The sequence below is a fragment of the Octopus sinensis genome, linkage group LG19, assembly GCF_006345805.1.
Source record: "Octopus sinensis linkage group LG19, ASM634580v1, whole genome shotgun sequence".
Classification (NCBI taxonomy): Eukaryota; Metazoa; Mollusca; class Cephalopoda; order Octopoda; family Octopodidae; genus Octopus; species Octopus sinensis.
The window spans coordinates 48233708-48251160 of record NC_043015.1 but is presented as its reverse complement, the minus strand read 5'-3'; the positions used below and the strand labels follow the sequence as shown (position 1 = coordinate 48251160).

Genomic DNA, 17453 nt, shown 5'->3' with positions numbered 1-17453 from the left:
GGTCGAACCGTCCAACCCATGCTAGCATGGAGAACGGACGTTAAACGATGATGATGCTGATATATATATATATATATATTATATATATATATATAGCTGTAGAAACATTGCCAGATAAGAATGGAGCCTGGTGCAGCCTTCTGGCTTCCCAGATCCCCGGTCGAACCGTCCAACCCATGCTAGCATGGAGAACGGACGTTAAACGATGATGATGCTGATATATATATATATATATATATATATATGTATATATGTGTGTGTGTGTGTGTTTGTCTCCCCAACATCGCTTGACAACCGATGCTGGTGTGTTTCTGTCCCCGTAACTTAGCGGTTCGGCACAAGAGACCGATAGAATAAGTACTAGGCTTACAAAGAATAAGTCCTGGGGTCGATTTGCTCCACTGAAGACAGTGCCCCTGCATGGCCGCAGTCAAATGACTGAAACAAGTAACAGAAAGAAAGATGATGATGTGTCGTCAGTGTGTGTTGCGTGGGTCTTTGTGTTGGCCCCTCTTTGCTTAACGGTCAGCGTTGGTTCGGGAAGCAAACTTCTTACCACATGACCACATCTGCGCCTACACATAGGACGTATAAAACCCATAAAACGTTCCTCCATAATCACATACAACAGATACATTTTCAGTGTTCTATCTACTTCTCTCTACTTACAGTGACCCATAGTCTGTAGCAGTATCCTCTTCATATAAGGGGCCAATTTTCCTGCCAGTCTTTTTGATAATCAATTCTTGTAATTTTTCTTTGAATGAAATGTGGAAGATACCAAGTTTATTTGCTATGTAACGGCCATAAACAGTTTTCCCTGAGCCATGTGCACCGAGTATGCAGATCCGAAGTGGTGGAGGCTGGAAGAGAAAGTCACAAAATCTTCATAAAATGTAGGAATTTATTTAGAATAATTAAATTGTCTAGAGCAAAAGAATTAACATTTCTGGAGCAGAGGATGGGTTTTCTTGAGTATGGGTAACAGCTATGCTTGAATGGTGCTTTTTACATGCCACCAGCATGGGAGCAAGTCAGGCGGAACTGGCAACAGCCACGCTTGAATGGTGCTTTTTACATGCCACCAGCACAGGAGCTAGTCAGGCAGCACTGGCAACAGCCACGCTTGAATGGTGCTTTTTACATGCCACCAGCACAGGAGCTAGTCAGGCATTACTGGCATTGACCACGCTTGAATGGTGCTTTTTTCATGCTACCAGCACAGGAGCTAGTCAGGCGGCACTGGCAACAACTATGCTTGAATGGTACTTTTTATGTCCCACTTGCACAGGAGCCAGTCAGGCAGCACTGGCAACAACTATGCTTGAATGGTACTTTTTATGTGCCACTTGCACAGGAGCCAGTCAGGTGGCACTGGCAACAGCCACGCTTGAATGGTGCTTTTTACATGCCACCAGCACAGGAGCTAGTCAGGTGGCACTGGCAACAACCATGCTTGAATGGTACTTTTTATGTGCCACTTGCACAGGAGCCAGTCAGGCATTACTGGCATTGACCACGCTTGAATGGTGCTTTTTACATACCACCAGCACAGGAGCTAGTCAGGCGGCACTGGCAACAGCCACGCTTGAATGGTGCTTTTTACATGCCACCAGTACAGGAGCAAGTCAGGCGGCACTGGCAACAGCCACGCTTGAATGGTGCTTTTTACATTCCACCAGCACAGGAGCTAGTCAGGCGGCACTGGCAACAGCCACGCTTGAATGGTGCTTTTTACATGCCACCAGTACAGGAGCTAGTCAGGCGGCACTGGCAACAGCCACGCTTGAATGGTGCTTTTTACATGCCACCAGTACAGGAGCTAGTCAGGCGGCACTGGCAACAGCCACGCTTGAATGGTGCTTTTTACATGCCACCAGTACAGGAGCTAGTCAGGCGGCACTGGCAACAGCCACGCTTGAATGGTGCTTTTTACATGCCACCAGTACAGGAGCTAGTCAGGCGGCACTGGCAACAGCCACGCTTGAATGGTGCTTTTTACATGCCACCAGTACAGGAGCTAGTCAGGCGGCACTGGCAACAGCCACGCTTGAATGGTGCTTTTTACATACCACCAGCACAGGAGCTAGTCAGGCGGCACTGGCAACAGCCACGCTTGAATGGTGCTTTTTACATGCCACCAGTACAGGAGCTAGTCAGGCGGCACTGGCAACAGCCACGCTTGAATGGTGCTTTTTACATTCCACCAGCACAGGAGCTAGTCAGGTGGCACTGGCAACAACCATGCTTGAATGGTACTTTTTATGTGCCACTTGCACAGGAGCCAGTCAGGCATTACTGGCATTGACCACGCTTGAATGGTGCTTTTTTCGTGCTACCAGCATAGGAGCCAATCAGGCAGCACTGGCATCAGCCATGACAATGATTTCACTTGACTCAAGAGGTCTTCTCATGCACAGTTTATTGCTCAATGATTGAAGGGTACACTTAAATGGACTGGTTATTTTTCAAAAAACCTTTTTTGAAATAAATTAATTTACGTATATAAAACTATACATATTCTTGTAGGAAATTGAAAGAACTAATACAATCTTCTTCATCATTTCACTTTTCAGTTGATAGATCAGCCCTGTCATCTCCTAAGGATTAAATTAGCAACCAAATTGTAATTTTCAGTTATTAAAATAGTATTGTTGATAAATTGATTTATATTACAAACCTGGAATGGTTTGTCTTTGGGGGTATAGTCCTCTGGTTGTGCAACAAACTGGTCTGATATTTCAATGGATGTCAAGTAATACAGTTTACTGTCATATCTGACTGCTACTTCATGTCTTGCTGAGATTAAAACACCTTTTTCTTTCAACATTACTGGACAATAATGACTTACATCACCTAGTAATCTCTTCTTACTTATTCTGGGATCTTCTTCCTACAAAAGAAAAAAAAAAAGAAAAATACATTTGTTGGGAAAAAATTATTTAAAAAATTATGTTGTTTTTTAAACATTTAGATCAGTCCAAATATGTTTGGGACATATTTCATATTACAATGGAGAACCTTTTTTTTTTTACTTTAGGCAATAGGTGTTGGATGGTGGACACATTTCTCACTTCTTGACAATCATCAGTACCATGTACTACAAGAGAGACAACCTTGAAATGACTTTGGAAACATTTGCTTCCCTATCGGCATAAAAGAATTTGCTGACCACATATGACACCAGCCTCAGCTAAAAGAAATATTGTAGTGGACACACAAAAGCAATGTTGTATATAAACAAAGATTTTAATCTGTAGGCGCTGGAGTGGCTGTGTGGTAAGTAGCTTGCTTACGAACCACATGGTTCCGGGTTCAGTCCCACTGCGTGGCACCTTGGGCAGGTGTCTTCTACTATAGGCTTGGGCTGACCAATGCCTTGTGAGTGGATTTGGTAGGCGGAAACTGAAAGAAGCCTGTCGTATATATATGTGTGTGTGTGTGTTTGTGTGTCTGTGTTTGTCCCCCCCCCACCAACATCGCTTGACAACCGATGCTGGTGTGTTTACGTCCCCGTAACTTAGCGATTCAGTAAAACAGACCAATAGAATAAGTACTAGGCTTACAAAGAATAAGTCCTGGGGTCGATTTGCTCGACTAAAGGCGGTGCTCCAGCACGGCCACAGTCACATGACTGAAACAAGTAAAAGAGTAAAAGAGTAAATGTATTTAGGACAAAGTAAATGTATCCAGTACAAAGGTAATACTCTTTGCTTATTTGTTGTGGAGAACCTTTCTCACTTTTCGCAATCATCAGCACCATGTATCACAAGAGAGACAACCCTGAAATGACTTCAAAAACATCTGTTTCCTTATAGTAAAGCAGCATAAAAATATTTAGCTGGTCAAGTGCAATGCCAACCCTGGCTATACAAAATATTGTAGTGAGTGCATGAAAGCAGTGTTGTGTATAACAAACATTTAAATCAGTTCAAAAATTTTGGGGACATATTTGACCTGCACAAAGGTCATATTCACTGCTAATTTGTGCTGGGGAACTTTTCTTGCTCTAGGTGAAGGGTGTTTTGATATTCATTTACTATAAGGAAAGAAAGGTTTCCAAAGTCATTTCAGGGTTGTCCCTCTTGCAGTACAATTTGCTGATGACTGCCAAGAAGTGAGAAATGCATTCTGTTGGTGTCTTTCAAAACCTATTGTCTAACAGTAAGAAAGATTCTTCACAACAGATTAGCAGTGAATATAGCCTTTATACAGGCTAAATATGTCTCATACATGTTTGAACTGATGTAAGTGTTTATTAATTTGCGACACAACTTTTGTGTGCTCACTACAATACAAATTGTTTTTGCTAATTGAAAAGTAATTGCATGTAAAATTGATTAGAATGAATGATGTCAAGACAATACCTCTTCATCATAATTGTCATCTTCTTCTTCTTTCTCATCCTCCTCCATATCAGCATCATAATTTGCATCATCTTCTTCCATTTCAGTAACAGAATACTCAATGGCTTCATGTTTGAAAAGTTCTGTTATAAGCAAACAACAATAAACAATTAGATGCATTAGATACTTACTAGGAATTTCCTAATTAAACCAACCTTATCTATAAGGTTGTTGGATAAATTCATTCCTATATTTCATTACTTTTTAATTTAATCCTTTCCGATGTTATTTGAATTAACATACAAAATACTTTTATTGTGAAATTTTACGGCTCTTTCGTAGCTTTATTCTGTGTCTACAACTTTCGTTGTAGAACTTTCGTTGTAGAACAGGGGTCAATGTAACCAACTTACTTTTTCCACCAAAATTGTCAACCTTGTGCCAAAATTTGTAATCAATATATTATTTGTCGTGGGAGGATCCTGAACACACCCATGTGACTGAAAATGGACTAGCAGATTCCAATAAATAAAGAACTATGTGAACTGTCAGCAGCAGTTCACAGTGATGGTCAACCGTTATTGGTTACTGTGTTAGTGTGACGTGTGTTGGTTGAATATTGTACCTACGTTTGAGTAGTATTAAGTGCATTCTGTGTGATCATAATAATTCTGCGATAGGTTATTCTAGAAAACCACATTCCAAATATTTTATTTGGGTAATACTATTTTTACACCCAACATATACACCCAAGCCATAACGTGATTTAAGTTTCCTTTCAAATTCTGCTTCATTAAACCCTTTAGTGTTTAAACCGGCTATATCCGGCCCGAATATTCTACTCATTTCATGCTCAAACTGGCCGGAACCAGGATCTCACACCTACCCTGCAATGTAATTCTAAAAATAAACAATTACATCTTTCAAATCATGAAGCTACAAGATAATACCAGATAAATTTTTAGAAATGTGAATGAATAAGGATTACTTATGACATATTAATTTGAACACTATGGAAGCACTCCATCGGTTACGACGACGAGGGTTCCGGTTGATCCGAATCAACGGAACAGCCTGCTCGTGAAATTAACGTGTAAGTGGCTGAGCACTCCACAGACACGTGTACCCTTAACATAGTTCTCGGGGATATTCAGCGTGACACAGAGAGTGACAAGGCCGGCCCTTTGAAATACAGGTACAACAGAAACAGGAAGTAAGAGTGAGAGAAAGTTGTGGTGAAAGAGTACAGCAGGGATCACCACCATCCCCTGCCAGAGCCTCGTGGAGCTTTAGGTGTTTTCGCTCAATAAACACTCACAACGCCCTGTCTGGGAATCGAAACCGCGATCCTATGACCGTGAGTCCGCTGCCCTAACCACTGGGCCATTGCGCCTCCACAATTTGAACACTAAAGGCTTAAAAAAGTTTTTAAAAATTTTAATTTCTACTTACTTTCAATTTCTTCTACAACTTTCATGAAAATATCTTCAGTAGTTTGATTCTCAATAGGAATTATAACAGGGTCCATACCCATGAAAGTTTTGACACTTTCAATTGCACCGCTAAGAATAGTGTTTGCAATTTTCAATGATTTTCTATACTCTTCAGATGACTCTTTATACATCACATCACTTAAAGTTATTTCTGTTTCACCATCAGTCTAAATTTCACAGGGACAGAGAGAAGTAATTGAAAAATAAGCAAAACGGTAGAACTGAAGACAAAATTTATTTAAGACTGTGTTTATTTTTGGCATAATGAGCTCCCCTCCTCCACACACTAGATACAACAAAATATGATTATAATTATTCAAGGCATAGCTGTGTGGTAAAAAGTTTTTGTTGTATATATATATATACAAGTGTCTTCTACTATAGCCTCAGGCCAACCAAAGCCTTGTGAGTGGATTTGGTAGACGGAAACTGAAAGAAGCCCGTCGTATATATGTATATATATGTGTGTGTGTGTTTGTCCCCCTAGCATTGCATGACAACCGATGCTGGTGTGTTTATATCCCCGTCACTTAGCGGTTCGGCAAAAGAGACCGATAGAATAAGTACTGGGCTTACAAAAGAATAAGTTCCGGGGTCGAGTTGCTCGATTAAAGGCGCTACTCCAGCATGGCCGCAGTCAAATGACTGAAACGAGTAAAAAGAGAGTAAATATATATATATATATATATATATATATATACGCAGGAGTGGCTGTGTGGTAAGTAGCTTGTTAACCAACCACATGGTTTCGGGTTCAGTCCCACTGCATGGCATCTTGGGCAAGTGTCTTCTGCTATAGCCCCGGGCCGACCAATGCCTTGTGAGTGGATTTGGTAGACGGAAACTGAAAGAACCCTGTCGTATATACGTATATATATATATGTATGTGTGTGTTTGTGTGTCTGTGTTTGTTCCCCTAGCATTGCTTGACAACCGATGCTGGTGTGTTTACGTCCCCGTCACTTAGCGGTTCGGCAAAAGAGACCGATAGAATAAGTACTGGGCTTACAAAAGAATAAATCCTGGTGTCGAGTTGCTCGACTAAAGGCGGTGCTCCAGCATGGCCGCAGTCAAATGACTGAAACGAGTAAAAGAGTAAAAGAGTATACGACTTCAAACACTCTGTACATGTGTGTATGTGTGTGTGTACATATGTAAATGTGTGTGTGTGTGTGTGTGTGTGTGTGTGTGTACATATGTAAATGTGTGTGTGTGTGTGTGTGTGTACATATGTAAATGTGTGTGTGTGTGTGTGTGTGTACATATGTAAATGTGTGTGTGTGTGTGTGTGTGTGTGTGTACATATGTAAATGTGTGTGTGTGTGTGTGTGTGTGTACATATGTAAATGTGTGTGTGTGTGTGTGTGTGTGTGTGTGTGTGTGTACATATGTAAATGTGTGTGTGTGTGTGTGTGTGTGTGTGTGTACATATGTAAATGTGTGTGTGTGGTGTGTGTGTACATATGTAAATGTGTGTGTGTGTGTGTGTGTGTGTGTGTGTGTGTGTACATATGTAAATGTGTGTGTGTGTGTGGTGTGTGTGTGTGTGTGTGTGTTATTGTCTCCTTGTCTTGACTTCATGTGCTAGTTGTAAACAAATGTCACCATCCTGCAAGCGGTAGCCTTCATTTCCAATCTTCCACAAAAACATGTTTGTCGTGGGGAAGTTATTACCTTGCTGCTGGGGACAGGTGTCAGTTGGCAACAAGGAAGACCATCCGGCTATAGAAGATCCGCCTCACCAAATTCCGTCCGTTCCACCCACGCAAGGATGGAGAAGCTCATGTTGAATGACAACAACAACAACGGCGACGACAACGACGACAATGATGGTGATGACAATGGTGATGATGATGCTGATGCTACTGCTGATGGTGTTGATGATGGTGATGATGATGAGGATGAAGATAATGGTGGTGATGATGATGATTATGGTGATGGTGATGATGATGATGATGATGATGATGGTAGTGGTTGTGATGATGATGATGATGATGGTGGTGGTGATGATGATGATTATGGTGATGATGATGATGATGATAATGGTGGTGATGATGATGGTGATGATGATGATGATGATGATTATGGTGATGATGATGATGATAGTGATGATGATGGTGATGATGATGGTGATGATGATGGTGATGATGATGATGGTGGTGGTGGTGGTGATGGTGATGATGATTATAGTGATGATGATAAAAGCACACATGCTTTCCATTCTTCAAAAAAGTGTGTGCATTTGGGGTGTGCTTAGACACTCGATCAATGCTACTGCTTTCTCCGTTTTACCGTTATCCTGGTTTATTGCTTTCTCACAGCAAACCATTTTATTCCACTTTGGAACTGTTTATAAGAACTTGGGATTTTTTTCCTTTGTATAGGAAAAAAAAATTTGAAAAACAATTATAAAAAAAAAAAAATTCTTACAAATATTGCTTCTTCCATGAATTCCATTTCTGTAGAAAAAAAAAAGAAAAAAAATAATATTGGCATAATGATAATGACAATCCCTAGACACAACAAAATTTGTTCCAATACAAATTCACATGAAGAATCTTGCAAATCATATACAAAGGCGCAGGGGTGGCTGTGTGGTAAGTAGCTTGTTTACCAACCACATGGTTCCGGGTTCAGTCCCACTGCGCGGCACCTTGGGCAAGTGTCTTCTACTATAGCCTCGGGCCGACCAAACACCTTGTGAGTGGATTTGGTAGACGGAAACTGAAAGAAGTCCGTCGTATATCATCATCATCATCATCATTGTTTAACGTCCGTTCTCCATGCTAGCATGGGTTGGACGGTTCGACCGGGGATCTGGGAAGCCAGAAGGCTGTACCAGGTTCTGGTCTTATCTGGCAAAGTTTCTACAGCTGGATGCCCTTCCTAATGCCAACAACTCTGTGAGTGTAGTGGATGCTTTTTACGTGCCACCTGCACTGGTGCCAGGCGAGGCTGGCATCGGCCACGGTCGGGTTGGTGCATTTTACGTGCCACCTGCATGGAGGCCAGTCGAGGCGGCACTGGCTTCGGCCATGATTCGGATGGTGTTTTTACGTGCCACCGACACGGAAGCCAGTAGCTCACCTGCGACGGACCGGCGTCCCATCCAGGTGGGGAACCTATACGCCAAGGAAACCGGGAAACCGGCCCTTATGAGCCAGGCGTGGCTCGAGAAGGAACAAGTCAGACTCTTATGAAAACCAGAAATATTAAATAAAGCAAGTACATAAAATATCAAATGAAGTACATTAAATGAAACAAGTATTTTAAATACTAAATGAAGTACATTTCATGTTAAATGGAGGACAAAGGTTGCAAACTGGCAGAATCATTACTGAGTCGGACAAAATGCTTAGTGGCATCTTGTCTGTCTTTACATTCTGAGTTCAAATTCTACAAGGGTTGACTGTGCTTTTCATCATTTCAGGGTCAATAAAATAAGTACCAGTTGCGTACTGGGGTCAACGTAATCAACTTATGCCCTTCCTCAAAATTGTTGGCTTGAGCTAAAATTTGAAACCAATATTAAACAGAGTACATCAAATATTGAGTGAAGCAAATCAAATATTGAGTGAAGTCTATCAAATATTGAGTGAGATATATTAAATATTGAGTGGAGTACATCAAATACTGAGTGTAGTACATCAAATATTGAGTGAAGTACATCAAATATTGAGTGAAATATATCAAATATTGAGTGGAGTACATCAAATATTGAGTGAAGTACATCAAATATTGAGTGAAGTACATCAAATACTGAGTGGAGTACATCAAATATTGAGTGTAGTACATCAAATATTGAGTGAAGTACATCAAATACTGAGTGAAATATATCAAATATTGAGTGGAGTACATCAAATATTAAATGGAGTACATTAAATACTGGCTTCAAATTTTGGCACAAGGCCAGCAAGTTCAGGGGAGGGGGCAAGTCAATTACATTGACCCCCCCAGTGCTCAACTGGTACTTATTTTACTGACCTTGAAAGGATGAAAGGCAAAGTTGACCCAGCAGTATTTGAACTCAGAACGTAAAGACAGACGAAATGCGACTGAGCATTCTGCCCGGTGTGCCTATGATTCTGCCAGATTGCCACTTTAAGTACATTAAATATTAAATGAAGTACATCAAATACTAAATAAAATACATGAATACTAAACAAATATTTACCTTCTGCTCCCTTAGGAATCATGTCTGACACAGAATGAGTTTTCGATTTTAATTCTTCCTGTTTTACTGCTTCTTCTTCCTCTTCTACCTCTCCCTCTTCCACTTCTCCTTCTTCTCCCTCTTTATTTACCATTTCTTGTTCTTTTTCTTCCTCTTTTTTCTCATCTTCTTCCTCTTTTTCTGCTTCTTCTTCTGCTGCTTCTTCTTTTGCTTCTTTCTCTTCTTTCTCCTGTTCACTGTCTTTTTCCAATTTCTCCTCTTCTTTCTCTTGCTCTTCTTGCCCTTCTTCTTCTTCTTCTTGCTCTTGTTCTAGTTCTTCTTCAGCATTTTCTTCCCCAAGTTGTCTTCCCTCGGGTTTTCCAAGTCTAGTATCTTCATTATAGAATTCTTCCTCTTCTTCTTCCTCCTCCTCCTCTTCTTAAAAAAACCCCAGAAGGAACAGCAACAAAAAAAGAAAGAAAGAAAGAAAGAAAGAAAGAAAATACTGTCAATTGCTACAATCAATGAAACAAACTTTCTTTGAATTATTTATTTGCAATAATGACCAATTTCAAATAAAATTCAATCAAGGAAAAATGAGGTGTGACAGAGTGGCAACATGTCTGCCCATTTTAAATATTCCCAGACTACGAAAAACCATTGGGGTTGATAGTCAACCTGACCCGTCATTGCCACTACCGTCGCTAACATTGACAACAACAAAGATGACATCATCGTCGTCATTGTTTTAACATCCACTTTCCCATGCTTGCATGCGTTGGACAGAATTTGTTGAAGCCATATTTTTATATGTCGCAATGCTCTTCCTGTTGCCCTTTTCCAAGTCAGTATTTCTTTATGACGAGGCATGTTTTTCATGGAAGATTGGAAATGAAGGAAATACAAAAAAAAATTTTTAAACTGCTGCTTTAAATGTTGTTATTAGTATTGCATTGCTGTTGTTTTTCTTGTTATTACCCCCGGCCTTAGCGAAGGTGGAAGTATTGCTTTCAGTCATGTCCGTTTGTTTGTTTGTCCATGGACAAGATATCTCAAGAACCACTTGATGGATTCGGATGAAACTTTCAGGGAAGTTTGGCACAACTTGTAACTGGCACAAACTGGTTAGATTTTGGGATCAATCTGGTACCGGACAAGGATTCTAGATTATTTTTCCTGTTTTTTTATTTAATTTTTGAGAGCGATCAGGTTCATAATTAGTATTCTCATTTGTGAGAGCAATTGAGTTTTATTTCAGATATTTGACACCATCAAGAGTAATACCGGGATGGACATAGCCAATCTGAAAGAAGCGGCCCAGGATAGAACTGACTGGAGGACACTGATCCAACGAGTGACCGAGAGTCGACTTCGACTGAGCAGATAGAGAGAGATTTCCATTTAAAAAATCATCTCCGGCTAATCATTGAGGGGACGTCGGTGTTGCCTTGGCGGAGGTTCGCGCTCTCTGAGTGCTCTTGTTAGTCTTATCATTGTTCTGATTATCTAAAAAGAATTATATCCTGCAACCAACAGATACATTTGTCCGATCCCATCAGTGTCTCAAGTGTAACTCCATAGCAAAACCCATCCCTGCACTTGCATCACATTCACTCATCCATCATAAATAGATGCAGCTTCTTTTATTTTTCTCTTAAATCTTCAAATACTCAGACATTGAATCATTACTTATACATCAAAATCGATGGCAGTGACCATCATTTCTATTACTAACCTTGTTATTTTTATTGTTATTGCTACAGGATCGATTCAGATGAAACTTTCAGGGAAGTTCGGCCTCGTAATTGGCACAAACTGATTAGATTTTGGGATCAATCTGGTACCAGACAAGGATTCTAGATTATTTTTCCTGTTTTTTATTTGATTTTTTTATTAGTGAAGCCGCATGGCCCAGTGGTTAGAGCATCGAGTTTACGATCGTGAGGTTGTGAGTTTGAATCCTGGACCGGGCTGTGTGTTGTGTTCTTGAGCAAGACACTTTATTTCACGTTGCTCCAGTTCACTCAGCCGTAGAAATAAGTTGCGATGTCACAGGTGCCAAGCTGTATCGGCCATTGCTTTTCCCTTGGATAACACTGGTGGTGTGGAGAGGGGAGGCCGGTACGCATGGGCAACTGCTGGTCTTCCATAAACCACCTTGCCCGGACTTGTGCCTGGGAGAGTAACTTTCTAGGTGTAATCCCACAGTAAGTCATGACCGAAGGGGGTCTCAACTTTTATTAGTAAAGAGTAAATACCCGCTTCGGTCATGAATGACCATCGGATTGCACCTAGAAAGTTCCCCTCCAAGGCACAAGTCCAGGCAAGGTTGTTTATGGAAGACCAGCAGTTGCCCATGCATACCAGTCTCTCCTCTCCACACCACTGATGTTATCCAAAGGAGAGGCAAAGGCTGGCACCAGTTACACTGCAACTCATTTCTACCGCTGAGTGAACTGGAGCAACGTGAAATAAAGTGTCTTGCTCAAGAACACAGCACACAGCCCAGTCCAGGAATCGACCTCACTACCTCATGATTGTGAGCCGAATGCTCTAACCACTGAGCCATGCGCCTTTTATTAGTATTGTTGTTAGAATTGTTATTGTTGTTTTTATTGGTATTTTTACTGTTGCTAGCAATAAACATCTCACTTGATCAGGTGATAGCAAAGACATATTTACCAACTTCAACTTTGATTACATTATATTTACCTGCTTTCCTGAAAGACAAGAAAGAAATATGATTCAGAATTAAATGTAAATGAAGGACAGTTGTGTTTGTTTGTAGTTATAAGAAACATCTGAAGTTTTTAAAATCCGGCAGTGGTGGTCATGGAAAGGGGCAGAGATAGAAGATTTGCATTTAAATTTGATAATTTGCACATAAAATTAATTACTGATGATATACATATAAATTAATTACTGATGATTGGCATATAAATTACTGATAATTTGCATATAAAATTAATTACTAATAATTTGCTTATAAAATTAATTACTGATGATGTGCAGGGCTGGATTAAGACCCACCAAGGCCCTAAGCACTTAAAAAGATTTTGGTGCCCCCATAAAAGATTATGTAATTCAAAATATAAACAATAACAAACCACAAAATAAATTTTTATTTTTCAAAATGAAAAAAAAAACAGTAAGAGGGAAAATAATGTTTATTTTTGTATACTTCCACTTTATTTATATTTGAAAAGTTTCCTCCTACTTTTTTGAATTGCAATGTCTTTGATCAGATCCTCAAAATCTCTTTTGCCGAACCGCTAAGTGACGGGGACGTAAACACACCAGCATCGGTTGTCAAGCAATGCTAGGGGGACAAACACAGACACACAAACACACACACACACACACACATATATATATATATATACATATATACGACAGGCTTCTTTCAGTTTCCGTCTACCAAATCCTCTCACAAGGCATTGGTCGGCCCGGGGATATAGCAGAAGACACTTGCCCAAGATGTCAAGCAGTGGGACTGAACCCGCAACCATGTGGTTGGTTAGCAAGCTACTTACCACACAGCCATTCCTGTGCCTATACTGTAAATATTTTATATAAGTTAGCAGAACAGCTGAACATATGGAATTAAGCTGGGCAGAAGAACCCATTGTAATCAACTTACCTCCTTCCCTGGAATTGCTGGCCTTGTGCCAAAGTTTGAAATTGGAAACAAATGTAAAAGACTTTTAAACTTATACAAACCTGTGTTTGACAGTAGCAAAGAAATGTTCTGCCCATTGATGCATTAACCAACTCCATTGATCTGATGTATCAATCAAACAAATGACAGTGTCTGGGATTAAATTAAAGTCTGAACACAACTGCCAGTGTTCTTGAGTTAATGGGAAATTATCCAAAATCCATCCACCATTTCTGCAAGATGATATTGTATCTTAATGTATCAATGAGAATAGAAGTCAATGGAAATTAAGCAAACAAGAAGCACATGTTTAAATTTTCAAAGTTGACAATACTACACAGGTGCAGTTCTATATTTAAGAGATGAGGAATTATGTGCATTATTTACATTATTTACATTATTTACATTCAACAGATATTTGTCCTCATCTCGTTTGTTGTTAACACAACATTTCGCCTGAAATACCCTCCAGCCTTCTTCAGGTGTCTCGGGAAAATTTCGAACCTGGGTTCTCATTCCTAAGGTATTTTTCGATGTTGTTGTTGTTGTTGTCGTCGTCGTCATCGTCATCATCATCATCATCATCATTATTATCATTATTATTATTATTATTATTATTATTATCATTATTCTTATTATTATTATAACAACAACAATAATGACATTGAAAAATACCTTAGGAATGAGAACCAAAGTTCAAAATTTCCCCAAGACACCTAAAGAAGGCTTGGAGGGTACATCAGCTGAAACGGGTTAACAACAAACAAGATGAAGACAAATATCTGTTGAATGTAAATAATGTAAATAATGCACTAGACAGGTGGTTACACACATTGTTTGAGTGATGGGAGAGGATTTCCTTGTGTTTTTATTCATTTGAAGGAGGAATAAAGCAGCTATGGCTGTTTGACTATTGTATACACTTGTCATCATGATGATGATCATCGTTTTGATGTCCAATTTTCCATGCTCACACAGGTTGAAGGGAATTTGTTGAAGCAAATTTCCAATGCCCTTCCTGTCACCAACTCTCACCAAAGATGATATTTCCCCCATGACAAGACATGTTTCCATGGAAGATTGGAAACAAAGGATGCTGCCTGATTTATGGTGACATGCATTTACAACTATCACGTGATTTTAGAGGCAGAGAGGTTGTAACACACACACACACCCACACACACACATACACACACACACAAACACACACACACAACAGGCTTCCTTCAGATTCCTCAGACCAAATCGACTAACAAGGCTTTGGTTGGTCTGGACTGTAGTAGAAGACACTTACCCAAGATGCTGTACAGTGGGACTGAACTCAAAACCCCATGGTTGTGAAACAGACATCCAAGCCCCATAGCCACACTGCACCTCTAAACATATCTTATGTAATGTATAACACACCATTGAACATATCAATGAATTCATCTTAAAAAAGCATGTCTATCTAACCCCTACTCTAAAATGAATTTAGGGTTAAATTATTCGAGAGACCATGCAAGTTTTAAAATCAAACAATCCTGATTTTGCCTGAGTTGGGCCTTCTACTGCTTCAGTGAAGTTAGATCCATGCCATGTCCACCAGTCATATAGTATATATTTTGGTGCTCCATCGGTCATGATGACAAGGTTTCCAGGTGATCCAATCAACAGGACAGCCTGCTTGTGAAATTAACAAGCTAATGACTGAGCATTCCACAGACACGTGTACCCTTAATGTAGTTCTCAGGGAGATTCAGTGTGACACAGAGTGTGACAAGGCTGGCCCCTTTGAACTGTCCCCGTAACTTAGCGGTTCGGCAAATGTGACCGATAGAATAAGTACTGGGCTTACAAAAGAATAAGTCCCGGGGTCGAGTTGCTCGATTGAAGGTGGTGCTCCAGCAGGGTCGCAGTCAAATAACTGAAACAGGTACAATGCATTTTTGTTAGCTGAGTGCAATGTGAAATAAAGTGTCTTGCAATGTGAATTGAAGTGACCGGAGCAACAACAAATACAATGTCTTGCTGAAAGACACAATGCATAGCTGGAAATTGAACTCACAACCTAATGATCACGAGCTGAATACCATAACCACTAAGCTACATACCTTCACATTGTATATAAAAAGAATGGTGCAGGAGTGGCTGTGTGGTAAGAAGCTTGTTTACCAACCACATGGTTCCGGGTTCAGTCCCACTGCGTGGCTCCTTGGGCAAGTGTCTTCTACTATAGCCTCGGGCCGACCAAAGCCTTGTGAGTGGATTTGGTAGACGGAAACTGAAAGAAGCTTGTCGTATATATGTATATATATGTGCGTGTGTGTGTGTCTGTGTTTGTCCCCCTATAGCATTGCTTGACAACCAATGCTGGTGTGTTTATGTCCCCGTAACTTAGCGGTTCGGCAAAAGAGACCGATGGAATAAGTACTGGGCTTACAAAAGAATAAGTCCCGGGGTTGAGTTGCTCAATTGAAGGCGGTGCTCCAGCATGGCCGCAGTCAAATAACTGAAACAAGTAAAAGCGTAAAAGAGAATAAAGAATTTGTCCTGGGTATGACTTTAAACTGCTTCCAGTAGTGAGGCCCTGGTTTGAGATTTCCAGGGTTCTGAGCAGTGTGGAATCACCTCTTTGCCACTACTGTTCCCAGATCTACTCTGACCCAGAATAGTAACACCTTTCAGGCTCTCAGCTATGGGTTAATTAACATATTAGAGCTTCCCTACATATGCATGTGAAGACTGAATCCAGTGGTCTATGGGGAAGAAACCTTCATGGTCCAATGGAGGTGGGTGGTGGCTGCAGCAATGCATTGTGGAGTGTAGGGAGCAAGACGAAACAGTTATGACATCTCGGTCATCTACTCATCACCCATCTCCATCCTTAGTTGTCTTCACCTGGTCTGGCCACAGACAGATGGTCACAGGTGAGATCGTGTGGTCAATAGTGCACAACCATTCTTCATTTCAAACAAGGTCCCCATGCAGGTCATCAGTCATCCTTAAGGATCACTAGATGGTCCTTATTGCTTTGACGGACAAACGTGACAATATAAGGATTGTCCATTTTAATTATAATCCAATTAACCCTTTCGTTACCGTATTTATTTTGAGATGCTCTGTGTTTCTTTCAATTGCTTCAAATATAACAATGAATTAAGTAAAATAACTTAGTTACCATTAAGCTAGTGTTAGGAACATAAATTGTGACTAAGGTTTGGTGGCAGATTTTAATTCAAAACTTTTGAAAACAAGACATTTATACTACAGAGTCAGAGGCGATTTCAGGCAGGTTGGTATCGAAAGGGTTAATATTCTGTTTGTGGAATGGTACATAATTTTAAGAAATACTTATTTTCAAATCTACATTATCAAGTAATATTTTTTCTCAATATTGACTGATGTATAAAATGTCTGGCTGAAAGAACATTGGAGTCTAATTATACCAACGCTGAATAGACCCAACTTGGATGAAACCCTAATTTTGTGGTTGTTAAGACACAAAAGAAATACAAACAAATCTACAAAGCTGACATTAATTTTATAGCAATTATTTCATACCTAATATTGGTGATTGATTCTTTGCCATTGTCCATCTCTATTGATTGAATAACTCTTTCCATTAACTGATATTGGTCTCGAGGTGTGAATGCAATACTAAGTTCAGCATATTCAAGCATTAATTTTTCCACAATAATTTTAACTTCTTCATTGTCCTCATCAACCTCCTCTAACTCTTTCTCCAGCTGTAGTTTTGTCAACTCATCGTGATCAAGTTCTTTTGGTACTTATAACAAGAAAGAAAAAAGTAGATCAAAAAC

At 40.0% G+C, this 17453-nt stretch overlaps 1 protein-coding gene across 1 annotated transcript in view; it reads right to left on the bottom strand.

Annotated features, from left to right (window-relative positions):
- Nucleotides 1-17453, bottom strand: part of LOC115222078 (adenylate kinase 9-like) — a 110751-nt gene that overhangs the window by 47035 nt on the left and 46263 nt on the right. Inside the window, exons 14-23 of the mRNA XM_036511195.1 lie at nt 17194-17419; nt 13713-13883; nt 12705-12712; nt 10225-10430; nt 10014-10188; nt 8270-8298; nt 5799-6006; nt 4368-4489; nt 2681-2893; nt 670-863 (exon numbers count right to left, since the gene is read on the bottom strand). Of these exons, the coding sequence (XP_036367088.1) occupies nt 670-863; nt 2681-2893; nt 4368-4489; nt 5799-6006; nt 8270-8298; nt 10014-10188; nt 10225-10430; nt 12705-12712; nt 13713-13883; nt 17194-17419 (1552 nt within the window). The remainder of the gene's footprint in view (nt 1-669; nt 864-2680; nt 2894-4367; nt 4490-5798; nt 6007-8269; nt 8299-10013; nt 10189-10224; nt 10431-12704; nt 12713-13712; nt 13884-17193; nt 17420-17453) is intronic.